Source organism: Pristis pectinata, chromosome 3 (assembly GCF_009764475.1).
Source record: "Pristis pectinata isolate sPriPec2 chromosome 3, sPriPec2.1.pri, whole genome shotgun sequence".
In the NCBI taxonomy this organism is placed as follows: Eukaryota; Metazoa; Chordata; class Chondrichthyes; order Rhinopristiformes; family Pristidae; genus Pristis; species Pristis pectinata.
In genome coordinates this window covers 122,005,669-122,033,349 of record NC_067407.1, presented here as the reverse complement: position 1 = coordinate 122,033,349, position 27,681 = coordinate 122,005,669, and the positions used below count along the sequence as shown (strand labels likewise).

The 27,681-nt window shown below is 41.3% G+C and overlaps 1 protein-coding gene across 1 annotated transcript in view; it reads left to right on the top strand.

The window, feature by feature from the left end:
- The window catches only part of LOC127568015 (ALK tyrosine kinase receptor-like), a 257,341-nt gene that overhangs the window by 195,826 nt on the left and 33,834 nt on the right, over positions 1 to 27,681 (top strand). The window contains exons 12-15 of the mRNA XM_052011262.1: positions 3,374 to 3,464; positions 16,638 to 16,702; positions 21,713 to 21,842; positions 27,161 to 27,258. Of these exons, the coding sequence (XP_051867222.1) occupies positions 3,374 to 3,464; positions 16,638 to 16,702; positions 21,713 to 21,842; positions 27,161 to 27,258 (384 nt within the window). The remainder of the gene's footprint in view (positions 1 to 3,373; positions 3,465 to 16,637; positions 16,703 to 21,712; positions 21,843 to 27,160; positions 27,259 to 27,681) is intronic.

The window sequence follows — 27,681 nt, the reverse complement described above, 5'->3', positions numbered from 1 at the left end:
CAACTGTGTGGCCCACCGAGCTAGTCCCATCTGCCTGTGTCTGGCCCAGAACCCTCTAAACTCCTCCTATATATGTACTTATCTAGATGGCTTTTAAATATTGCTAATGTGCCTGCCTCAACCACTATTTTTGGCAACTCATACCAAATACACACAATCCTTTGTGTGAAGAAGCTGCCCCGATGTCTCTTTTAAATCTCTTGCCTCTGACCTTAAACCTATGCCCTCTTGTTTTTAGCACCCCCTCCCTGGGAAAAAGACTATGTGCTTTCACCCTGTCTATACTTCTCATGATCTTATACACCTCTATCAGGTCACCCCTCAATCTCCTACATTCAGAGGAATAAAGTCATAGTCTACGCAACCTCTCCTTGCAACTCAGGCCTCCGAGTCCAGGCAACATCCTCATAAATTCTTAGAAAAGTCTTCCAAGCCAGTACGCTTTTCATGGATCAACTTGACAATTTTACTGTTTCCCTTGGTGAGTTTTCTCAAGAAATATTTCAGTGTAGAGGTTTAGCTGCTGAGTTTTATTCAGCCATGATCTTATTAAATACATAGAATGAACTTGGGGCTGAATGGCCTGCTTGTGTTTCTATTTCTATGTTTTTAAACTCAGAACCAATGGGACTGGCTTGCACAACAATGTATCAAATTTATACCATGTGGTAAACTTAGTACTTAAATGTACTCTTGCACTATATATACACTACACTGCTTCTCTTTTAAAAGGAAATACATGCATTATAAACTATCAGCTATGTACACATATCTTCTAAGTCTTCCTTTCAGTGCATGTTGACTCTGTCTCTGACCCCCATTCTTGGCTCTCAAGTGACCTTGTGTTTGGACTTTGATGCCGATGGCTTTTACAGTGCTGATGAACCCACATTTGTCATGGTTCAGCAAGTTGTTAAGCCTCTTGCGCCCTCTGAATCCATCATCAGTTCTTTAGGTCCAATATTTTCTGCTGGATTTATACCTTCTAGTGCCTGTAGAGGTGTTTCTTTTCCCTTGAATAAAGGTGGTGTTTCCAATCCAGGAACACCTTCGTAAGTTATACATTTACATTTGTGAACACAGCCATCAGCTGAACCAATTACAAATTCACTTGATTTCCTGGTCTCTTAATCTCTAAGATCTTCTCAACATTGAAGGAGCTTTTGTCATTCCTGAAATTTCCACCCCAGCTGCCCCAACCCTACCCTGCTCCTGTGGGTTGTGTGTCATCCACTGAGCTTCTGGTCTGCAACTTCTGACCCATGTCTTGTCCAGCAGTGGTGGCATCACAGACCCAATCGCATGGTTCAAATTGTTGGTTTGTCCTGCACATGTTTTCAATCACCAACTTCTTGAGTATCATATGTCTAACTGAACTACACAAACTTTTGGACTTCTGTTACCCATCTTCACCATGTAGTTCTTGGCTTCCATGATCTTTCTATGGCTCCATCTTGATAACCACCCCCCTCCCCCCCCCCCCATGACCCGGTACTCTAACTGTGTTTCTCACTTGAAACCATCTCTCTTGATCTTTTGATTTGTGACACCTCTTCTACCTCTTCTTTTCCTTCAAAGTTAGGCTGCACCAAATTCAAGCATTTCCCCAACCACTGATCCATCAGCAGCTCAGCTGGGAGTTCCTCATGGTTGAATGAGGGGCAATCCTAATATACGCAGAAACAATTCAAGCCAATAACTCATGGGCCACTTAGACCCTCTATGGCTCCATTGTTTCCCTTAATGTGCAGACTGAAAGTTTAGCCTTCCCATTAGGCAGTGGATGGTATAGGGGCATTAAATGATCCTGGATCCCATTTTGAGTGAATATGGACCATCATCAGAAATGAGTTGCTCAGGAAGGCAGGTGTTTCAAAAGCTGACTACTGAGCCTCTACAGCTGTTCTGTACAGATGCATGACTTGAGCAGCAACACTTCCAACTAGTTTGAGGAGATAATCCAAGTCAACATGCACCAGCTTGAGGATCTTAGCTGGTCACTTCCACATTTACACTGGAGCTGTGGGTGGCTGTGACTTCCAATCCCAACACCATCACTTTATCAGATTTTCAATATGCTGCTCATTCCTAGGCTAGTACACGTTGTCTCTGGCCACAAGTTCCCATGTGCTGAGTGTGGACACCCTTCAGTATGTCAAAAATCACCACTCTGTGGCCCTACTTCAAGCAACTCTGCCTTCTCCAGAAAGCTCTGATCTCTTCACTGGCTTCCATCTCTGATTTCCTCCACCCCAACAAGGTGTGGCCCTGGCAATCTCTTTAGTTGTCACAAGAAAATCATCATCAGTTTCTGACTGAAAAATTCCCAATTTTGTTCCCTCCTCATGGAACAGAAGTAACTGTGCATTCTCTATAACATGTGAGGTGTAATACTCCATAGAGTAGTCCAAAGGCTCATTGTCAGAAGTGCATCTGGTCTGAATATTGCCACCAATGACTTCTGGTCCATAATCAGAATGAAGTGCTGCCAACCAGGAACTTCTGACCAAGTAACCCTTTTCTATCATGCATGATACCTTGGGCTCACTGTGCAGTAGAAAATAAACAAAATATAACCACTTTTAGAGAGGACTGTTAAACACACTCATCTAATACCTGTGTGAACATTTGTACATGTCCTTAACGAGTTTACAGGTTATTCTAATGTGGGGCTGGGGGCAAGGGTGGTCTGTACCCCTACCGATTGCCCTATCTGCGACAAAGAGATTGCCACTGCAACCATTCATTCTTTTTCCTTTAAACTTTCTACTGATATAGGCCTGGTTATTTGTCAGTAGTAATAGATTTATCCCAAGCAGATTATTAGATTAAAGTAAATAATTGCATTTTCCCGCATGGAGAATTTATTGTCAGGTGTAAAATCATTCACCTCCACTTCTCATAGTTCAGTCAATTTTTTCACAAACTATTTGAATTACCTAGTAATCTAAACTAAGAAATGTAAATTGTGCAGCAAATTGGAAACTTAATGCCAAAAATTGAGCAATCAAATAATTTAAATTAAATATCTGAATTCAGAGGAGTAGTTTCCTAAACCTATATGTGCTGTTGCTGGATGTCTAAGCATTGCCATTCAAAATGACATTTATTCATTTTACTTTAAAGATTGTGACACTTCAGTGCAAGCATACTCTAAAAATAAAAATAGCTTTGTTCATTTAAAGGGTTTATAATATGTTTCAGTCTTGCAATTCCGTATTGTAATATTAGATCACTTATTGATACCCTCATTCTAATTGGATTGAGAAGGTTGCCACTATTGTAGCATAGCTTGAGGGGCATAGCTTCAATTTTGTGAATGGTGGATTATTGATTGGACAGACAAGTGCTGACATAATCATTCCCTTCACAGTGGCCTGGGCCATGGAGCCTTCGGTGAAGTATATGAAGGCCAGGTGACAGGCATTCCTGGTGAACCCAGCCCTCTGCAGGTTGCTGTCAAGGTAAGAAACATGTGCCAGTATCTTTAATCACACGCTGTGACCATAGAGGTCATAAATTCTGAAAGTGCAACAACTCAGCATTTAGTATGTTCATGTTATTTTCTAAGGGCTTTTGAGCTACACTAATTCTGTAGTGCACTTTTCCTGTTGTCAAGAGACAATATAGTTGTGAAAATGTTCCAGAATGTTTTTGTTGAAACACCTTTATGTCATTTGTGTGTGACATTACTGGGCATGGTTTCTGGTCTCTCCCACACAAGCAAAAAGTATTTGCCAAGCACTTTCTTATATCAACAGTATGCCATTAAGTAATAATTTCCCTAAGGAGTCAAGGGGCAAGCTGCTTGTGCTTTACTGTGCTGTTTTCTTTCTCTGAAAATGATGAGTTAAACGTGGTGGAAAATGCTTTTGAAAACTCATCATGAAGATGCGAGTGCCACAATTGTTGCAACATTACATGTGATGATTTCTGCTTATTCTGTAGGAGACTGCAATCTAGCATCAGCTAGGATTGATGATTTCTGTTTTCATCGATGTTCTCAAAAATACTTGTACATTTCTTTCACAGCAATGTTCAGCAGTTGGACATGCTTTTTCATTCTGTCTTTAGATTGAGATAGCGTGGGTTACTGTACCATCTTTTCACTTCTGGAGCCTGAATGTGAATCCAATTGAGACAGCTAGGGTAAACAGCATGCTCATGCCATAGTGGGGCTTAGGTTGAAGCAAAGGCAAATTATTCTCGGCAGTGTAAAGAAGATTAAAACGTTACTCAACAGATAACATTTGATTTAGTGGTGCTTGTCCCTGAGTGTCTAAAATTACTTAAAACTGACAGGACAAATGTTCACCAGATAAATGTATTAATTTCTAAGAAAGATTATGTTTTAATATCCTCTGTTGTGTAAACAATGTTCCATAATAGAACGGTAATGGAGAATGGATTTCCCTGGTGAAGCCAGTCCCTCGCTGTGTTTATGGTGTCTGCAAATTACAGGAAAAGGAATGGTTTCTGTCCATGAGGGAATATATTTCTTTCTTGCAACAAAGTTGTTTAATCATTTAAGAAGCCAATCATTCAAAGAAAAATTAAATGCTGAGTAGAAGATGTTAAGAGTTCTCTGGATGGATGAATTACTTGATCTCACTGGCCTTCCTCAACTGTAATTATCTGGTGATCTTGTGAAGATAGGCAGGTTAATTAGTCTGCTATAAGACAGCACAGACACAGCTATATTTTATATACTCTTTGTTACACTCACTTCACTGATATTTTCTCATTGTTAGCATGAAGCCGTATTGCTTTCTAGTTCTGTTAAACATTATAGCCCAAGAAATAGATTAGAAAAAATAACATTTGTGCCTTCTTTTTATGTGTAAATCAGACCTTAACATCATTTGCGTGTGTTTTAACTGGTTGCATAATTTCCCAGTCATCATTCGTATACAGCCCACACTCTTGACTTGCAGACAAGTAAGTGGACCAAAAGGTGACGATCTTTTATCTTTTGTTCTCATTCACTATAAAACCAGGAGCCTACAATGCTGCAAGTCAGACATCATGCTTGATTTAGGGGCTTCATGCTGGGACATCAATTTTATAAGCATGCTGTCCCCATATTGATTTCCATCTGCTGCACTTTTTCACACAGTAAACACTGATAAAGATCACAGGATCTCTGTACTGCGCACCTCTGTTCCAGTTACTGTAATCTCTAGCCCTGATCATCATAGTGGCCTGTGAGAACATAAGAACATATCAACCCTTCAAGCCCGCTCCACCATTCAATGAGATCATGGCTAATCCAATTTTGGCCACAACCCCATTTTTCTGCCTTCTGCCCATGCCCCTTGATTCCTAAGAAGTTCAAATGTCCATCAGTCTCCATCTTGAATATATTCAGTCACAGCACTCCACAGTTCTTTGTTCTAGATAACCTGACTGAGTGAAACATCCCCTCAGCATCCACCATATCAATCCTCCTCAGAATCTTGCATGTTTCATTAAGATCACCTATCATTTCCATAGACTCTAATGAGTTTAGACCAATGTGCTTAACCTAACGAAGCACTACCTCCAATGTAAATACATCCCTCCTTAGGTACACTGACCAAATTATATACAGTCCTCCAGACCTCACCAGTGCTCTGTAAAGTTACAGCAAAACATCCCTACTTTTATATTCCACACCTCTTGCAACAGGGCCAACATTCTTTTAGTCTTCTTAATTACTTGCTGTACATGCCTGATAACTATTTGTGTTTCATGCACTAAGATCCCCTTGTACCACAACATTTTGTCGTCTCATTTCATTCAAATCATAATTTGCTTTCTCGTTCTTGCTTCCAAAGTAGATAACCTCACATTTTTTTCACATTTTATTCCATCTGCCATCTTTCTCCCCCTGTGCATTTAACCTATCTTTCTCTCTTTGAAGGTATCTTATGCTCTCCTCACAACTTGCTAACCCAACATCAGCATACCTGGCTATAGTACATTCAATCCCTTCATTTAATTCACTAATATAGATAGCTAATAGTTGAGGGTCCAGCACTGATCCTACGGCAGTCCACCAGCTGCAGGTCACCAATCCAAAAATGACCTATTTATCCCAAGTCTCTGTTTTTTGTTGGTTAGCCACTCCCCTATTTATGGAATTATGTTACACCCCACCCCCCCCAACCCTGTGTGCTCTTATTTTGTACACCTTTTATGTGGCATCTCATTAAATGCCTTCTGGAAATCTAAATACACTACATCTACCAGTTTCCCTTTATCTATCCTGTTTTTTACATCCTCAACAATCTCGAGCAAATTGTCAAACATGGTTACCTTTCCTGTTGATTCTGCTTAATTATCTTATGATTTTCTAATTGTCTTTCTTAATAATGGATTTCAGCATTTTCCCAATGACAGATGTTAGGCTTTTTAATCCATAGTTTCTTGATTTCCATCTCCCACCTTTCTTAAAGACTGATGTTACATTTGTATTTTTCCAATCACCTGGTACCTGTCCAGAATCCAGGGAATTTTGGCAGATTAGAACCAGTACATCTAATATGTCTGTAGCCACTTCCTTTTAAGACATCAGATGCAGGGACTTGTCGACCTTTAGCCCTATGTCTGATGCAGGGTTTCAACTCCAAATATCAACAACTCCTCTCCCCCTACAGATGCTGCTTGACCCATTGAGTTCCTCCAGCAGATTGTTTGTTAGCCCTATTAGTTTAGCTTGTACTACGTGGAGTGACTGGGCCCTAATAGTGCACTATTTCACCTGTCCTCCCAATTTTCCACCATTCTTCCCCCTCTCCATTTACCGCCACTCCTTCTGTTATTTTTCATCTTTGTCTTTCCTTCTTGCACCACCACCTTCTTTTAATGATGGACTGTGTTACTGCCATGGAGGATTTACACTAATGGCACTAGCTGTTACCCAGCAGGCAATGGGCAAATAAAGGAGCAGATGTGAACTTTTCAGCCACTGCCTTCTGTTGACAGGCAGGTTGGATTCTACCACCTATAAATAGGTGAAAAATGGGAAAGTAATTTCTTAAGGTGATTTTGTCCCATTTTAGGATTGTTTTTGGTGACCCAGGTTTAGGCTTTGGGTTAAATCACAACATCTATTTTACACGCTTGAAATGGGTGAAATTTATTTTCAAAGTCGAATTTATTGTCATATGCACAAGTACATGTATGCACAGGTGCAATGAAAAACTTACTTGCAGCAGTATCACAGGCACTTAGTGTCAGATGTGCAACATTCACAAGAAAAACATAAACATAAATTATACACATCTTTTACAAGAAAGAACACAATTGAAACAAAAAAGAACAAAGTCCATTGTAGGGCAAAGTGGTTAAAATTGTCAGTCTGGGGTCGTGATTGGGGTTCTTCAGGTTGATTCAAGAACCAAATTATTGCAACCTTTCCTGAAAAAAGATGCAGAGAAATGAAGTCCCCTGACGTACGATAGGCCAGGGCAATTCCCAAAGGCCCATTTCATCACCAAAACACGTAGCTACCATTTAAAAAAACATTGTAGTTGTTGGAAATCTGAAATAAAATGCAGCTATAGTTTACCCTGCTTAGACTATTAAAGTAATCTCCCTAAAGTTGTGCCTGGCAATAGATGGTGACCAGAAGTAGCAGAGTCAATTGTGCCCTTATGGGCTGCAGAGTGATGTAGGGAAAAACAGTACATCTTAAAGAAGCTGCCAACGTAAAACAGCATAACATCATGTTTACCAGATGGCTCATATAATTATCGCACAATGTGTGTCCTTTATGAAACATTTCCAAATGCTGACTCTAAGCCTTTCCACCATGTTACAATTCTTTAATTTCTTACCACACATGCTTCTGCTCAAGCATGACACAAAAGTAGGCCACAACTTACAACTGATCCCCTTGGTAAAAAATCACCGATAAAAGCTGCTTGAGATCTCCAAGAGTTTTACTGGGAAAAGGGTGGGGGGGGTTAGGAATGGAAAAGAATTAGAGGCATGATGGCAGAGGAGGGGGAGCATGGAAGAAAGGAATGCTGTGGGAAGAGATCATCACTGGGGGAAAAATTCATGGACAATGTGAAGTTGGCATGCTGCTTGCATCAAAGGGAGTAGCTTATTCACAACAAATACTTGTGCATGGGAGGTCATCAACTCTAGCCTGGGGAAATCTACAGGCAGGTGCTGGTATTGCTGCCATTTGGTTCACACTTAAAGAAAGATCCAGCCCAATATTTGGGCACCATATATTCTCCAAAAATGTTACATATAGCTAGAGGAATATCTTAATAAAAATATATTATTTTTCACAAATAAATGTAATTAAAGCTAATAAAAAAGGCAACAAAACTGTTCTGTATAGTTGTGAAACAAAATGAAGAAAAGCCTTGGAACCTCTGATGTCCACTGATTGTGAAGTTCACTCTCCAAGAACAACACCTGTTCAAATTGCACAGATGTTCAAACTCAACCTTTCTTTTTAAACTTTTAAAACTTTAAAAACTTTATTTATACAGCTCAGTAACAGTCCCTTCCGGCTCAATGAGCCTGCACCACCCAATTACAAGCATGTTAACCTACTAACCCGTACGTCTTTGGAATGTGGGAGGAAACCGGAGCACCCAAAGGAAACCCACGTGGTCATAGGGAGAACGTACAAACTCCTTACAGAGAGCGCGGGAATTGAACACCGATCGCTGGCGCTGTAATAGCGTTATGCTAACCGCTACACTATACCTTGCTGCCTTTTAAGTAGTAGAAGAGTTAGCACATCTTGAAGCTGGTCATAAAGAGCCAACAGAATATCACTGTTGGCTTAGTTGTGGTGAAGATCGACTTGCATGAATTTGCACCTGAGCTTACATTCTCCCATCACCACTCCACTTCCAAGCCACTAAATGAAAAACGCACTCAATTTTTTAATGTTGCACCAAGCTTGGAAGGTCAACAAATTACTGTCCATCTAACGTTTTGGCTTTTGTTTCAGTCAGAAGATGCCTTCAGGACAGATTCCATGAAATGCTATGGTAATTTAGTTAAAGGAAATAGATAATGACAGAAAGCGGAAACTATTGTCCATTTGTTTTTGTCATTGATTTGTATGTGCTTGATGTCAGAGGTGTAGTATTAGATAGGCTACAACAAATCTGATAGCATGTAGGATGGCCTAAAACCTGTGGTGATTCTAACTCCAGTGACATGCACAGGGCATATAAAGACAGTGTTAGTGTGAGTTGTATTTGTTAAAGTCTGGTCCATCTTAGTCACTCCTAGCCAAAATCTTTTGGATCTTTAGGGTAGATTTTTGGACAAGGCTCAGTTATGGCAGATTTCAGCACAAGCTCAGTGTTTACCGTTGACTCTGCTGGAACTGGATGAAGGAGCTTCCTGCATTTGCCCCATTCATCAAAAAAGAGTGCAACTGGTTGGTAGATACAATTTCCCCAAGTTCAAACTCATTCCATTCATTCACCTGCCGGGCTCTTAGTCTGACAGTAATTCCACTGGCAATAACTTAAAAAGCCCTCTTTGTCTGGCACACCTGGTTCTTCTTCGCAATGAAATGATTACGTGAACAGTATCTTACATAGAACATAGAACAGTACAGCACAATACAGGCCCTTCAACCCACAATATTGTGCCAACCTTTAAACCTCGCCTAAGACTATCTAACCCCTTCCTCCCACATATCCCTCTATTTTAAATTCCTGCATATGCTTATTTAGTAATCTCTTGAATTTGATCAATGTACCTGCCTCCACCACCACCCCAGGCAGCGCATTCCATGCCCCAACCACTCTCTGGGTAAAGAACCTTCCTCTGACTTCTCCCTTGAACTTCCCACCCATTACTTTAAAGCCATGCCCTCTTGTATTGTGCATTGGTGCCCTGGGAAAGAGGCACTGGCTGTCCACTCTAGACAGTGGAATAGATACTCTTAATATTTTGTACACCTCTATCATGTCTCCTCTCATCCTCCTTCTCTCTAAAGAGTAAAGCCCTAGCTCCCTTAGCCTCTCCTCATAATGCATACTCTCTAAACTCTCTAAACTCTTTATCCCCTCCAAAATACCCACCAGCCCAACTGGCATCCAAGCAGTACTGAAACTAATGCACTCATTCAAATGAATCATGCGGTCTTGAGCCAATAAATGTGGATAGGATCTGGATGCTGTTTTATGAAACAACAGCTTTATAAAATGTTATTGTCTGGGTTCAGAGTATGACCACTTGCATATTGACCCCATTAAGGATGTTCTTTTGAAAGGAAACCCAGTAGGTGCTGGTGTCCAGGTATCCTGTTTTCCTTCAGCACGTAATCAGAAAGTGACAGACAGATTGTCTGTAATTTCCCACCTATTTATGTCTCCATGAATTTAGAGATTTTAGGCTTATACATTCCAGAGGAAAATGGAGAAAAGTGGGGCGATTGAAATTAATCAATTTCAGAATAATGTTATAAATGCATAGTTGAATTTACATACAGCAAGAACTTTTGCTTGAAAGCATTAAGGAAGGTATTTCTAATATAAATTGCTGATTAAAACAAAATAGAGTTTCAGATTAATAGTGCTTTTCTTTACATTGCTGATGTGAAACAAAACTGTTTTGTTTTTAATAAGCTCGTTTGTTTTATTTCATGGTTATAAAAGTTCTTCCCATTAGATTTGAGTGTAAGTTTAATGGTAGAATTTACTGAGGCATTTGTAAACAGTGTTGACTCTGGGCTGCTCATTTTGATAATGGCTGCACTGATATTACCTTTCAAAAATCACATTGTGGTTATTATCCGAAACTCATTTGTTTTGGTAGGAAGTGAAATGTTTTAAGAATGCACTTCCTCATTTCCCAGCAATAAAGAATTTAGAAAATGACTAATATTGGTTAAAATATCGAAAACCACCGTGGCTGTAAACCATAACAGTATGAGTTTTTTTTCTTCATAATCTAATGTTTGCAATCTGTTCTGTAATAATGTAAGGGAAACAGATTGCCTTGAGTGCTGATGGCATACTTCAGGATGCAAATTGTAAGGACTGATTTCATCAACTAAGCCAGTCTCCTAACTCTTCCATAGTCAGCGTGATTCTTTCCTGGGAGATCATGAACTCTTGCCTCAGGATCAAAATTTCCCACATGAAAGCAACCAACTATGATTTCATCATTTTCTCTTCACTTTCAGGATGTTGCCTGGATTAGAGAGTATTAGCTATGAGGAGAAGTTGAACAAACTTAGATTATTTTCTCTGGAGCGTCAGAGGCTGAGGGGCGTCCTGATAGAAGTATATAAAGTTATGAAAGGCATTGATAGGGTAGATAGTCAGATTTCCCAGGATGGAAATGTTAAATACCGGAGAGCATACCTTTAAGGTGAGAGGGGAAAAGTTAACAGGAGACTTACGAAGTAGGTTTTCCACACAGAGAGCGGTAGGTGCCTGGAACGGACTGCCAGGAAAGGTGGTGGAAGCAGATATGATGGCAATGTTTAAGAGGCTTTTAGACAGGCACATGAACAGGCAGGGGATGGAGGGATATGGACCATGTGCAGGCAGATGGGATTAGTTTAATTTAGCATCATGGTTAGCACAGACATTGTGGGCTGAAGAGCCTGTTCCTGTGCTGTACTGTTCTATTATTCTATTTTAAGCTCCCATTTGTTACTGTGACAAAGAATTTATCCAAAATGATTTAATTGATTAGCTAGTTAGTTCATTGGCAGCAGCCAATAAATATAAGGTAGGGTCAAGCAGAGCAGCCATTCTTGGAGTGGGCCAGTGTTGGAGTGCGGAGCTGAGGCTTTGGTTTAAAAGCCTTCAGCGTGAAGGGGTGGAGTAAGTGAGCGGAGGCTAAGGTGAGGTTCTGCTAAGTTCTCTTTCTTTCTTATTGCACAGTGGTCCTCTTGCAGGATGTGGGAAGTCAGGGAGACTTCTAGTGTCCCTGATGACTGCACCTGCGAGGAGTGCATCCGGCTGCAGCTCCTTACAGACCACGTTAGGGAACTGGACCTGGAGCTGGATGAACTCCGGATCATTCGGAACACTGAGGAGATGATAGACAGGAGTTACCAGGAGGCAGTCACACCTAGGTTGCAAGATGCAGGTAACTGGGTGAACGTCAGGAGAGGGAAAGGGAATAAACAGTCAGTGCAGGGTACCCATCTGGCCATTCCCCTCAATAACAAGTATACCGTTTTGGATATTGTTGGAGGGGATGATCTACCAGGGGAAAGCCACAGCAGCCAAGTCTCTGGCACAGAGTCTGGTTCTGTAGCTCGGAAGGGAAGTGGGGAGAAGAGGAGACCAGTAGTAATAGGGGACACGAGATTCTGTGGGCGAGAACGAGACTCCTGGATGGTATGTTGCCTCGCAGGTGCCAGGATCAGAGATGCCTTGGATCGAGTCCACGCATTCTTAAGGGGGAGGGTGAGCAGCCAGAATTCATGGTACACATTGGTACTAATGACATAGATAGAATAAGGGATGAAATCCTGAAAATTGAATATAAGGAGTTAGGAAGGAAGCTAAAAAGCAGGACCTCAAGGGTAGTAACCTCTGGATTGCTGCCTGTGCCACGGAACAGTGAGGATAAGAATAGGAATATATGGCAGACAAATGCGTGGCTGAAGAGTTGGTGCAGGGAGCAGGGTTTCAGATTTGTGGATCATTGGGATCTCTTCTGGGGAAGGTATGACCTGTACAAAAGGGATGGGTTACACCTGAAGTCAGAGGGACCAATGTCCTTGCAGGCAGACTTGCTCAAGCTGTCAAGGAGGGTTTAAACTAGGCTGGCAGATACACTATGTGAACAGACCAACTAGAGGAGAGGCCATGCTGGATCTCATACTAGGCAATGAACCTGGTCAGGTGGCAGACCTCTCAGTGGGTGAGCGTTCCCTGACCTTCAGGATTGGAGCAGACGGTATGGGGAAGTTTTTAATTGGGGTATTATGGAGGAACTTGGGTGCATAAATTGGGAACAGATGTTCTCAGGGAAATGCACAGCAGAAATGTGGAGGTTGTTTATGGACCACTTGCATGTGGTTATAGATAGGTTTGTCCTGAGACACGGAAAGGATGGTAGGGTGAAAGAACCATAGTTAACAAGAGAGGTGGAACATTTAGTCAAGAGGAAAAAGGAAGCATACTTAAGGTTTAGGAAGCAAAAAGCAGATGGGGATCTTGAGAGGTATAAGGTAGGCAGGAAGGAGCTTAAGAAGGGACTAGAGAGCTAGAAGAGGAGATGAGAAGGCCCTGGTGAGTAGTATTAAGGAAAACCCCAAGGCATTCTACACGTACATGAAGAAAGGAGGATGACTAGGGTGAGGGCAGGACTGTTCAGGGATAAAGGGGGAAACATGTTCCTGGAGGTGGAAGAGGTAGGGAGGTCCTTAATGAATACTTTGCTTCAGTGTTCACCAGGGAGAGGGACTTAGACGGATGTGAGGTCAGTGTAGAACCGGCTAATGTGCTGGAGCAGGTCGAGGTAACAAAAGAGGCAGTGCTAGAGCTTCTGAAAAACATCCCCGAGGCCAGATGGGGTATACCCCAGGTTACTACAGGAAGTGAAGGAAGAGATTGCTGGGGTGTTGATGATGATCCTTGCATCCTCCCTAGCCACAGGAGTGATACCAGAGGACTGGAGGATGGTAAATGTTGTTCTGTTGTTCAAGAGAGGTAATAGGGATAATCCTGGGAAATTATAGACCAGTGAGTCTTATGTCAGTGGTAGGCAAACTATTGGAGAGGATTCTTAGGGACAAGATTTACAAGCACTTGGAGAAGCATAGTCTTATTAGGGATAGTCAGCATGGCTTTGTGAGGGGCAGGTCATGCCTCACGAGCCTGAGTTTTCTGAGGAGGTGACAAAACAAATTGATGAAGGTAGAGCGGTAGATGTGGTGTATATGGACTTTAATAAAGCATTTGACAAGGATCTCCATGGGAGGCTCATCCAGAAAGTCATGAGGCATGGGATCCATGGAAACCCGGCTGCATGGATTCGGAATCGGCTTGCCCACAAAAGGCAGAGGCTGGTAGTAGATGGAGTATATTCTGCCTGGAGGTCGGTGACTAGTGGTGTTCTGCAGGGACCTGTTCTGGAACCCCTACTCTTCATGATTTTTTTTATAAATGACCTGAATGGGGAGGTGGAAGTGTGGGTTAGTAAGTTTCAGATGACACGAAAGTTGGTGGTATTGTGGATAGTGTAGAAGGTTGTCATAGGTTACGACGGGATATAGACAGGATGCAGAGCTGGGCGGAGAAGTGGCAGATGGAGTTCAATCTGGACAAGTGTGAAGTAATAAACTTTGGAAGATCAAACTTGAAGGCAGAGTGCAAGGTTAATGGCAAGAATTTTAGCAGTGTGGAGGAACAAAGGGATCTTGGGGTCCAAGTCCATAGATCCATCAAAGTTGCCTTGAATTTGACAAGGTGACTAAGAAGGCGTATTGTGTACGGCCTTCACTAATCGAGGGATTGAGTTCAAGAGCCGTGAGGTAATGTTGCAGCTCTGTAAAAGTCTAGTTAGACCACACAGTGAGTATTGTGTTCATTTCTGGTCTCCTCATTACAGGAAGGATGTGGAAGCTTTAGAGAGGGTGCAGAGGAGATTTACCAGGACGCTGCCTGGATTAGAGAACATGTCTTATGAGGATAGGTTGAGTGAGCTAGGGCTTTTCTCTTTAGAGAGAAGGAGGATGAGAGGTGACTTGATAGAGGTGTATAATGAGAGGCATAGATAGAGTGGACAGCTAGGGACCTTTTCCCAGGGCAGCAAAGGCCAATACCAGAGGATATCCATTTAAGATGAGTGGAGGAAAGCTTAGGGGAGATGTCAGAGGTAGACCTTTTACATAGAGAGTGGTGGGTGCCTAGAACGCACTGCCGAGGGTGGTGGTAGAGGCTGATACAATAGAGACATTTAAACGACTCTTAGATAGGCACATAGATGTAAGAAAAATGGAGGGTCATGGGCTGTGTAGGAGGGAAGGGTGAGATTGATTGTGGAGTAGGTTTATAGGTCAGCACAACATTGTGGGCCGAAGGGCCCATACTGTGCTGTACTGTTCTATGTTCAAAAAAAGAACAGAAAATCTTGTAATCACAGGTAAGTCAGGTAGCACTTATGGAAAGGTAAACAGAGTTAATGTTTCAGGTCAAAGACCCTTCATCGGAACTTGGAATTTATCTGTTGCTACTATGTTGATGGATAAGCTGTAGTGTTAGTTGCCACCTTGGCTAAACTCTATTATGCAAAACCTCTTGCCAACAACTGCCTGCCCTTCACCCACCCACCATCAGTTGCTTGGCACTCAATCATTTACTTCCTTTCTCATCAGGGATCTCCAATGGTTCCTTTAAGAATAGTAGTTAAGTTGGAGGAAAGCTAGAAAATCCACCTTTGACAAACTTATGTCAAATCTGAGAAGAGACAGACTGATTTAATTCTTAAACCTCAAGTGCAACACAGATTAATTTCCATGAGACTTTATATCCTGATTCTGTATTGAACAATAGGCTGCAATGTTAGGGTGCACCATATGTTAAATTAATATGCTATTTATTTCACAGAAAAACTGAGCAGGTGTGTATGTGAGTTGGGTTCATGTTCTGAGTTCTATTGGTTCTTATAGCCACTGGAATTGAGCAATAATATTCTACCATTTGTGAATGACAATAATTAGCTAATTGAACAGGCCTTTCTTCAGTTGCAGCAAAGCATGTTCGGTGAAAGTAACCTTACTTTTCCTTCCCCCATTCCCCCAAACACCTTCGTCCCAGAATTGCTTGGACACCAGAGGAGGGTGATACATTTTTTGAAGATCCTGTTCAATCACCGTCCTGTGGTCAGCACAGCCAATGTACTTGCAAACCCTTTGACCCTTTACTCTTGCTAATAAACTCTCTTTACCAGGCCAGGGGGCATCTTCCAGAATCATATCTATGACCTAAGGATCCCAGACCCAAAATCACATCGGGTCATAGGCACATGTTGGTGATGGAAGAATTTTCACCTTCTCACCAATGGTACACTTAGGTTATGCAATGCTAGCAAATTTAGTCTTATAGTTCTGACAACTTGCTGCATGAGTGAAATGCAAAGAAAATGTCAGCAAAGAAGGAACACCATCCTGTCAGATGGTTTTCGACTCTTGCCAATACACAAATATTGGCAGCACCTGTTCATCCAATTAGTAAGAATGATAATCAACACACAAAATTTACAGACACCATCCTCAACATCATAGAGGGCACGCAGACAGTATTTTAAGGGTCCATTCCAAAGATCATATCGGCAGCTAAACCTGGTGGCACCTACAATACAAACCAAGCAAAAAGTGTGAAGTACTGTCAACTATTTCAGTTATAGCCGATTGGTATTGTTTGAAAGCTGACCAGGCTTTATAGATGTTGTTGAATGGCAATGTGTTAATATACTTGAGGATGTAATTTGAACAGCTTTTAGCACTGGAGTAAAAGCCAGGTGCAAATGACAGGCAATTCTGCTTTACAATCACCCAGACAGGAATGCACTTCATTTTGGTCACTAATTATGCAAGCCAACAAGTAATCTTGTGCATTGATATACATGGGTCTTTTGGGGAACATATGCTATATTCAGTTGATAAATGTCACTTTTCTGATCTTCTTTCTCTTTAGACATTGCCTGAAGTTTGCTCTGAACAGGACGAGTTGGATTTCCTGATGGAAGCCCTGATAATTAGGTAGGATCACCTTAGGAAAATAACAAAAGGAAACAGTAAGATTGCTTTGCTAAGCAGTGTCTTAAACTACAGCTTTATTTAGCCTTCCTTCATTTACTCTTCTTTCTCATTCATTCTCGTACCAATCCACTCTTCCCCAAAAGAAAACAATGGCCAACACTTTCTTTCAGATGCTGGCAGGATGATCCATGAAGTTGACAAATCCAACATGATCGAATTTAGTCTTCTTGCAGAATCTGTGAAAACACTCTTTTCGGTGGCTGGGTCATGATAAATAAACTGAGGCCAAGGAAAGCCCATGACTCTGGACATCTGTTGGAAGCTCTAACAGATCTAAAGAGATGGCTTCAGGGCCACCAAAAAATCTTTAAACAAAAAAAAACATTTCTAATAGTTTCATAACAGTTGATTCTGTAAAAGAAGGGTTGAATTTTTAAGAAAGATACTCAAATTCAGTGATTGGCCTGGAGATTGGTCTCTCAAAGGGAATGATTTCGGAGATTCCTGGAACTGTTGTGCAATCCAAGCAAAACTGCAACGTTTTAAAATGAGTATTAATAATGGGGCAGCACTTACTCCAGTGTGAGCATAGACGTCTGGCTCAAATATCTGCAATGGTTTTCGGTGTCTCTACTTTTACAGCAACAAGGTTTTTCCACTGTCCATTGTTGGTTTCCTTTCTTTACTAGTTTATGAGTAATGATCTGATTTAGGAGATTGAAACATTAAAATAACCCAACTTCAGCCAAAGTATGAAGGTAGGGACAACTGACTCAATATAAATAGATTAAGTTTTTCAGCATGGTTGGAATTTATTTTCAAGTTCACAATTAATCAGTTGTGATCAAGAAGTGGTCACATTAAAAGTATTAGATTTCTGGGACAAGTTATCAGCAAAGATGTAATCAATTACCTATGTCTTCATAGTAGGAGGGATCGAGAGATAAGGGAAGGAAGGAAGTTTCTCTGCCCCAGAGAGGTGTGGAGGTTAGCCTGTTAGAAGTATTTAAAACAGAGAGAGATAAATTACTGAAAAATCAGGAGATGAAGACAGTGGGGAACTAGCAGAGAGAAGGTAGATCAGCAGTGATCATATCGAATGGTAGGGCAGGCTCGATAGGCCAAGTGACCTACTCCTACTCCTATCTTCTTGTGTTCTAGTATTGTGTTTGTGAAACGGGAGTGGCTTGGACCTTCATCTAATTGCACACTTGTCCCTCTATCTTGATGGAAAATTTCTTCATTAAAGTGAATGCAGAGTATTTCTGCAGGCATTTTCTGTGATGAGTTAAATTTCTGCTGAATTTCTGTCATGCGGTTGCTGTGCTATAATTGATTCCCAGAAGGCATTTGATTAGATGTTACATCAGAGATTATTTGGGAAATAAATGCCAAAGGTGATGGATGTAACATATTAGTGTGGATCGAAGATTGCCTGGCTAAGAGGAGAGTAGGCAACTTTTCACAATTTACATAAATGACTTGGATAAAAGAATGGTTGCTAAATTTGCTAATGACGCAAAATAAACAGGGAAGTAAGATGTGAAAAGGCTATAAAGGGATACAGATAGGTTAAGTGTAGGAGGAATAATTATTAAGTTCACAGATGACACAAAAATTGGTGGTGTTGTGGATAGGGAGGAAGGTTGTCTAAGGCTGCAGCAGGATATACAGCGTTGGCAGAGGAAATTTAATCCCAACAAGTGCAGAAGTTTAAAAGGAGATTTAAAGGGTAAGTCTCTTTACATGGAAAATGGTTGATATCTGGAACTCACCGCCAGAAAAGGTGGCGGAGTCAGATGTAATCATTATGCTTAAGAGGCATTTAGATAGGCACTTAAATAGAAGGATATGGACCTTGTGCGGGAAAATAGATTAGTGTAGATGGGCAAAAAGTTCTGTCTCTGTGCTGTAAAACTCAATGACTCTTTGAGTCTAAATGAGTGAGCAAAGATCTGGCAAATAGAGTGATATAATGTTGAAAAATGTGAAATTGTCCATTTTGGCAGAAAAATATAAAAGAAGCTTATGAATGATGAAGGGTAGCAGAGTTCTGAGGTGCAAAGGGATCTAGAGCATAATTCACAAAAGGCTAGTAAGTTCTGATTGGCTGCCAGTGACTAGTGGTGTTCCCCAGGGGTCGGTGTTGGGTCCACTACTTTTCACATTATATGTTAATGATCTGGACGAAGGAACTGATGGCTTTGTGGCCAAGTTCGTGGATGATGCAAAGATAGGTGGAGGGGCAGGTAGTGTTGAGGAAGCAGGGATTCTGCGGAAGGATTTGGACAGGTTGGGAGAATGGGCAAAGAAGTGACAGATGGAATAGAGCGTAGGGAAGTGTATGGACATGCACTTTGGTAGAAGGAATAAAGGAGTAGACTATTTTCTAAATGGGGAGAGAATTCAGAAATCGTAAGTGCAAAGGGACTTGGGAATTTTAGTGCAGGATTCCCTAAAGGTTAACTTGCAGGTTGAGTCGGTAGTAAGGAAGGCAAATGCAATATTAGCATTCATTTCGAGAGGACTAGAATATAAAAGCATGGATGTAATGGTGAGGCTTTATAAGGCATTGGTAAGACCACATTTGGAGTATTGTAAGCATTTTTGGGCCCCACATCTAGGGAAGGATGTACTGGCATTGGAGAGGGTCCAGAGGAGGTTTTGAGAATGATCCTGGAAATGAAAAGGTTAATGTGTGAGAAACATTTGATGGCTCTGGGCCTGTACTCACTGGAGTTTAGAAGGGTGAGGGGGATCTCACTGAAATGTACCGAATATTGAAAGCCCCGGATAGAGTGGACGTGGAGAGGATGTTTCCAGTAGTGGGAGAGTCTAGGACCAGAAGGCACAGTGTCAGAATAAAAGGATGTCCCTTTAGAACAGAGATGATGAGGAATATCTTTAGCCAGAGGGTGGTTAATCTGTGGAATTCATTGCCACTGACGACTGTGGAGACCAAGTCATTGGGTATATTTAAAGCAGAGGGGGATAGGTTCTTGATTAGTAAGGGGGGTCAAAGGTTACAGGGAGAGGGCAGGCGAATGGGTTTGAGAGACAAAAATAAATCAGCCATGATCGAATGGCAGAGCAGACTCGATGGGCCAAATGGCCTAACTCTGCTCCTATGTCTAATGATCTTAAGTAATTAGGAAAGGTAAAATGATGTCATTGTTTATTGCTGGGGCAAGGGAATACAAAAGTAGGAAGAGGATGCTTCTGTTGTCTATGGCATAGATGAGATCTTGTTTGGAGTGTTCTGTATTGTAGCGGTCTCTTTATTTAAGGAAGGATGTTATTCCATTATAAGCAGTTCAAAGCTTTGCTAGACTGGTACTTGGAATAGTTAAGTTGTTTTATGAGGAGAGTTTGGACAGGCTGGTGTTGTATCCACTGCAGTTTAGAAGAGTGAGAGGGATATGAATGAAACATTTGAGATCCTAAGAGGTCTTGACAGGGTAGTTAGGGAGAAGATATTTCCTCTTGGAGAATTTAAAACTGGGGGTTGTTATTTACCCATTTGTGACAAACATAAAGTCAGTTTTTCTCCTAGGAGATCATGAATCTTTGGAACTCTCTTCCTCAAAGGGTGGTGGAAGCAGAGTTTTTGAGTATTTTTGAGGGAGAGGTAGACAAATTCTTGATAAACAAATGTATGCAAGATTACATTGGATTGACCGAATTGCAGAGTTGACATTATATCAGATTGACTAAGATCTCATTAAATGGTGAAGCAGGCTTCAAGGGCTGAGTGGCCAACCTTTGCTCCTAATTTGTATGGAATTGGTATTGGTATCAGTTTATTATTGTCATTTGTACTGAGGTACAGTGAAAAGCTTGTCCTGCATACTGATCGTACAGGTCAATTCATTACACAGTGCAGTTACATTGAGTTAGTACAGAGTGTATTAATGAAGTACATGTAAAAACAGTAACAGTACAGAGTAAAGTGTCACAGCTACAGAGAAAGTGCAGTGCAATAAGGTGCAAGGTCAAAACAAGGCAGATCGTGAGGTCATAGTCCATCTCATTGTTCAATAGTCTTATCACAGTGGGGTAGAAGCTGTCCTTAAGTCTGGTAGTATGTGCCCTCAGGCTCCTGTATCTTCTACCCAATGGAAGAGGAGAGAAGAGAGAATGTCCCAGGTGGGTGGGGTCTTTGATTATGCTGGCTGCTACACCAAGACAACGAGAGGTAAAGACAGAGTCCAAGGAGGGGAGGCTGGTGTCTGTGATGCACTGGGCCACGTCCACAACGCTCTGCAGTTTCTTGAGGTCCTGGGCAGAGCAGTTGCCGTACCAAGCCATGATACATCCAGATAGGATGCTTTCTATTGTGCATCGGTGAAAGTTGGTGAGAGGCAAAGGGGACAAACCAAATTTCTTTAGCCTCCTGAGGAAGTAGAGGTGCTGGTGAGCTTTCCTGGCCATGGCATCAATGTGAGTTGACCAGGACAGGCTGTTGGTGATGTTCACTCCCAGGAACTTGAAGCTCTCAACCCTCTCGACCTCAGCACCATTGATATAGACAGGTACATGTACACCGCCCCCTTTCCTGAAGTCAATGACCAGCCCTTTTGTTTTGTTGACATTGAGGGAAAGGTTGTTGTCATGACAACATTCCACTAAGCTCTCTATCTCCTTCCTGTACTCCAACTCATCTCTGTTTGAGATACGGCCTACAACGGTGGTATCATCTGCAAACTTGTAGATGGAGTTAGAGCAGAATCTAGCCACACAGTTGTGAGTGTATAGGGAGTAGAGTAGAGGGCTGAGGACGCAGCCTTGTGGAGCACCGGTGTTGAGAATAATCATGCCAGAGGTATTGCTGCCTATCCTCACTGATTGCAGTCTGTTGGTTAGAAAGTCAAGGATCCAGTTACAGAGGGAGGTGTTGAGTCCTAGGTCTCTACATTTCTCTCAGACTTCTATTGAGCTTATTTGTTGTCAAATAATGAAATGGTCAATGCTTTTCATTGAGATGCTAAACGTGTTCTTCTTCCGTTGCAGTAAATTCTGCCACCAGAACATAGTGCGATGTATTGGAGTTAGTCTGCAGGCTCTTCCTCGCTTCATTTTGCTGGAGCTGATGGCAGGGGGAGACATGAAATCCTTCCTTCGAGAGTACCGACCTAAACCAGTAAGATGTGGACATATTTCAATGGAATGATCCGTCTGAAGTTGTTTTTCACAAACACAAGCATGCTAACCTGTATTTCTCATAAACCCAATAAGTCTGATTCTTGTGGAGTATAAATCACAGGCACCGTTTTCAGAAATGTCCAATGTTAATATTATTTTAAAAGACTCGTTATTGGACTCTTTGGCAAATTGGGATGATGCCAGGACTATCATTAGCTGTAGTGATTCCCACCCCTCGAAATATATTGTAAGCATTTAGTGTTTGCTTCACACCTGAATGACCAGCTTTGAGGTTCTTGTTCATAGACACAGCGAGGATCCCTATTTGGGTTCACATTATGCCGATGCATTTCCTGGTGACACTGATTAAATGTCAACATTTAATCTGATGTTTGGCAAAATGTCAAATGTTATTGTTTTCTAAGTTGCTGTGGTTCTGATTGAGGATAAAGCTGCTGATTGAGGATAAAGCTTCAGTGCATAAAAGAGCACTGAAATGAAATCCGTAGATTTTTATTTTATATAGATTGGGTAATATACTTATGTAGCCACTGATGTTTGAAATCCAACTAATTCTTGTTACAGTGTATTGGCTGTCAGTTTCTGTAGCATTCATTGAAACTGGATGAAGGAGTGGAAGAATGGAATATGCATCACATAATATCAGTGCCCTGACAGTCAAAGAATGCAATGCTTTATTTAGAATTAAGTTTGGGCCATTATTATCTGCCTAAAGCAAGAGAAGTCACCTAATTGCATAGTTTGGTTTTAAGCTATCCACTCTGTAATTGACTGTAAAAGGTACCTTGCAAAACTAGCAAGTGGCTGTTCATATAGTTTGTCTTTATTGGACTTGTCACTCTTCACTTAACTCACCTGATATCTAGTAATAATCAAAGTGAGCCAGCAACTGATTTCCAATCCTTTTTAATCCCAATTCCTATTTTTTCTCCTTCATAATTTATGCCGGACCTCCCTGCCCTTCTTCTATTTTAGGTCTCCATTTGTTATACTTGCACTCCAGCCTTTATTTTCACCCAAGCTTTGGGATATTAAAGGATGGTCAAATTAAAGGGTGGTCAAAGTACTTTCTGCACCATTCCCACTGGTCAGCCACCAACAGCCATTTTAATTGGAGTTTTCAGTTGGAGAGCGAGGATCCCAAACAACCTGCATTAAAGCAAAATATTGTTGATGGTGGGAATCTGAAATAAAACATAAAATGCAGGAAAAGCTCTGCTGTCAAGCAGCATCAGTGAAAAGGGAAAACTAATGTTTTCAATTGATGACCTTTCATTGGAATTAGGAATCGTTAGTTCTAGAGAGATACAGCATGGAAACAGGCCCCTTAGACCACTGAGTCCATGCCAAGCATTAACTATCCACTCACTACAACTAATCCTACATTAATCCCAATATTTTATTTTCCCCACATTCTCATTAACTCCCCCAGATTCTGCCACTCACCTAAACACCAGCAGCAATTTACTAGTCACCAATTAACCTATGATTCTGCATGTCTTTGGGATGTGCAAGGAAAAACAGAGCTGCCAGAGGAAACCTACATAGTCACAAGGATAACATGCAGACTCCACACAAACAGTATCTGAGGTCAGGATTGAACCCAAGTCTCTGGGTCTGTGAGATAGTGGCTCTACTCGCTGTACCACTGTGCAGTGTTAGTGATATACAGGTTTTAAAGTGCAGGTAAGTGCTGTGATTGAGATGGTGAACTTTTTTTTCATTTAATGTTATTACTGACACTATAGCATATTAGTACCTGTCACTAACAGTCAAAAGTAACATGCTATGTCTAATGCTACTTAATCTGGAGCAACTTTGATTTTGTGATGAGAAGAAAATGGATTTTGCAATGTAAATCTTGAAGATACTTTACATTGATGAAATTTGTAGGTATATTGATCTTGTGATATAGATCAAGTAACACTGGGCTAGACCTTAACTTTGTTTGACGATGTAGAACTGGTAATTGTGAGTTGGAGCCCAGTTTGCAGTTTCCTGATTGCAATAACTCTAATTTATATAACTACTATCATTTTTACTTTTGCCTGAATTAATTTCTTTTCTCAGCAAATCTGATCTGTCTGTCAATATTACAAGTCTATCAGAGAGGGCCAGAGTTATTAGACCTGAAAATAGCAAAGAATCACCTAAATTCTGTGCTTGAGGAGCTCCCACCATGGGTGATGATACAGGCTCATTTGTGCCAGGATCTCATTGATACTGCCACAGCATATAGGAGGCCAATCAGTCTGCCTCTGGCTATGCAAATCTAATTGGGGCAATGCAAAGGAAGTGGGGACGGTGGGGAATAACGATGGGATTGAGTAGAGAGAAAAGGGAGTGTACTCCCATACCAACAAGTCCTGAGAGCAGGATCATTTATGGTGAGTGAGTTGAATCTTTAATTGGGCAAAAATGGGCTTCAGTAACCTGGTCCAGGTTATGGTCACCAGGACATAGTTGACCTCTCTTTGAAGGTTCTTCTTACACAGGGGATAGTAGCTAAAGCTGGAGTGGGATGGAATCAACCTTCCTTCCTTAAAGTTGGTGTGTGCTGCATTGACTAACCTTGTGGGGGCAAAATTGGACATGGGCCCATAGCTCCTGAAGCTCTATGACGACATAGTCTTCCTGGGAAGAATTTCTTGGGCTGTTCTCAATGTGCCTACATGTTGTAAGAATATTAGGTAAAACAAAATTGTGAATGAGGAAAAGGAAAGCAAGCAGGAGGCATTTTGTTAGGTGGAGATTTGGGTGAGGGTGTATCAAGTGGAGTGCCACAGATATATTAATAACAACCTTAATGTTGATAATCAATATTAGCAACATGGATGGCAAAGGATATTGAAGACTTGATCAGGAAAAAAAGAGAGCATATGACAAGTATAGACAATTGGAATTGAGTACATCTCTTGAGGGATATAGAGCGTGGAGGAGTGAACTTAAAGAGATTAGGGCAAAAAGGGGCCATGAACTAACCTTGGCAAGTAAGAATAAGAGAATCCCAGGACATTCTACAAGTATATCAGGAGCAAGAGTGTAGCCAGGGAAAGAGTGGGTCCTCTTAGGAACCAAAGGAGTAATCTAATTATGGAGCCAGAGTATGTGGGAAAGGTCTTAAATGAATACTTCTCATCTGTATTCACCTAGAAGAAGGCTGTGGAAGACAGTGAGTTCAGGGAGGGGTACATTGATAGTCTAGAGCATGCCAGTTTTAAGAAAGTGAAGGTGTTAGATATCATGGAATGCAAAACGGTTGATAACTCCCCAGGGCAGTTGAGATCTATCCCAGGTTGCTATGGGAACCAAGGGAGGAGATAGCTGGGGCCCTGACGGAGATTTCTGCATCTTCGTTAGCCATAGGTGAGGTACCAGAAGACTGAAAGATAGCTAATGTTGTCCTTTACTTTAGAAGGGCAGCAGGGATATGCCAAGTAACAACAGACTAGTGAGCTTTATGTCAGTGGTATAGATATCACTGGAGAAAAATTCTAAGGGATAGGATTTATCTGCATTTGGAAAGGCGGGGGCTGATCAGGGATAGTCAGCATGGCTTTTTTCAAAGGAAATCCTGTCTCATTAATTTGAGTTTTTTGAGGAGATAACTCAGAAGATTGATGAAGGCAGGATGATAGACATTTTCTATGTGGAGTTTAGTAAGACATTTGACAAGGTCCCGCAAAGTAGGCTGATCTAGAAGGTTAAGGCAACTTGGGATCCAAGATGAGTTGGCTAATTTGATTGAAAATTGGCTTGGTGATAGGATGAAGAGGGAAGAGGTAGAGAGATGCTTTTCTGATTAGTAGTGTACCACAGGGAACAGTGCTGGTATTCTTGTTGTTTGTGATGTATATTAATGACTTGGATATGAATGTAGAAGGCATCATGACTAAGTTTGCATCCTCAACAAAAATATGGTGGTGTTGTTGATAGTTAGGAAGATTGTCTAAGGCTACAGCAAGATAGATATCAGATAGAAAGTTGGACAGAGCGTTGGCAGATGAAATTTAATTGTGACAAGTGCGAGGACATGCATTTTGGGAAGTCAAACAGGAGTAGGATACATACAGTAAATGGTAGGATGCTAAGAAATGTTGATGAACAGAGGAACCTTGGGGTTCAAGTCCATTGTTCCCTGAAAATGGCAATGCAGGCCGATTGGGTGATGAAGAAGGCAACTGGCAAGCTTGCCTTCATAGAGTGTAAAAGTTGCAACTTTGAAAGACACTGGTTAGGCAACACCTGGTTATTGTGTGCATTTCTGGTCACCACACAGGAGGTGGTTGTGTTGAAGAGAGTGCAGGGGAGATTCACTAGGATGTTGCCTGGATTGGAGGACTTTAGTTATGGGGAGAGATTGGACAGGCTGGGCTTGTTTTCCCTCGAGCGAAGGACGCTGATGGGTGACCCAACAGAGGTATATAAAGTTATAAGAGACATAGATAGGGAAGAGAATCAGTATCATTTTTCTCATGTTGTAGGTATCAAAAACAACAGGGCATAGGTTTAAGGTGAGAGGGAGGAGTTTTAAAGGGGGTCTGAGGGGAAAGTGTTTTTTTATACAGAAAGTGGTTGATATCTGGGACACGCTGCCAATAGAAGTGGTGGGATCCGATTTAATCACTATGTTTAAGAGACATTTAGACAGGAACTTAAATAGGCAAGGCTTGGAAGGATACGGACCAACTGCAGGCAAATGGGATTAGTGGAGATGGGCAATGAAGTCGGCATAGACGCGATGTGCCAAAGGGTCAGTAGACTAATGAAATTGCCAGGCTGGGTCAGTACTTAAAGAGCCATTCAGTTTATTTCCCTAGGGATCCCCCAGGAAATTTTAAATCTCTTGTCCTTGAATTTAGTGACCAAAGCATTAGGGATCTTAATGACAATCATCATCCCTGATTATCAAAACTTGGACAAGGAAACAGAGAACTGCAAACACTGGAATCTGTCATGTGCTTTGTAACTAAAACAAATAAATGTTTTTTTGGACTTATTGGGACTGAAATTTGTAACCCTCTTGCAGACTTCCATTATAATTCTGACAGAAGTGACTATGAAGGGTAAGAAATTAGGCATCCTTTAATTGTGTGTGTCCTGGTCTTATATTAAGATTTCCATTGACCTTGTAAGGGGCAGCCCTTCTACCTATTCCTTACAAAACAAGCTACATAAGACAGCATGTAACTTATCTGAGCACAAAAGTATTCTTGTGTGTCACTTCTGTTAGCAGCATGCTATCTTTACACTTCCTTGGCTACAACTATTTATTAATGTCTTATGATATCACAGGGGCAACTATCAACTCTCAGCATGCTAGACTTACTGAATGTGGCTCGTGACATTGCTCGGGGCTGCCAGTACTTGGAGGAAAACCACTTCATCCATCGGTAAGTAACCACAAGCTAGGCAAGCAGCCTCTCTGAATGCTACCAGATTGTACATGTTTTTGATAATCTTTATAATGGGACTTTTTACCGGTACACTGCTTTACAAGAAATGAAGCAGATATACTCCAATTTCACCCTGAGGTGGCTGAGATGAAAATCTCCTCTTTACTCTCTCGGGGAATGGATGTGGCTGTGTTATCTTCCATTATTTCAGTGACATGTTTCTTTTTGAATTGATTTTCCTGTTACTCTGATAAACTACTAAAAATACATGTAGCAAAGAATTTTTGATTAATGGAAGTGACTTCAATTTGTAAACTGCTTTTAAAAAGCTAAGGTTGAGTTTTCTGATAAAAGATTGCCAGCATCAAACAACCACTGCTGAATTGTTACCGGTTCTGATCATCAACACATCATGGAACA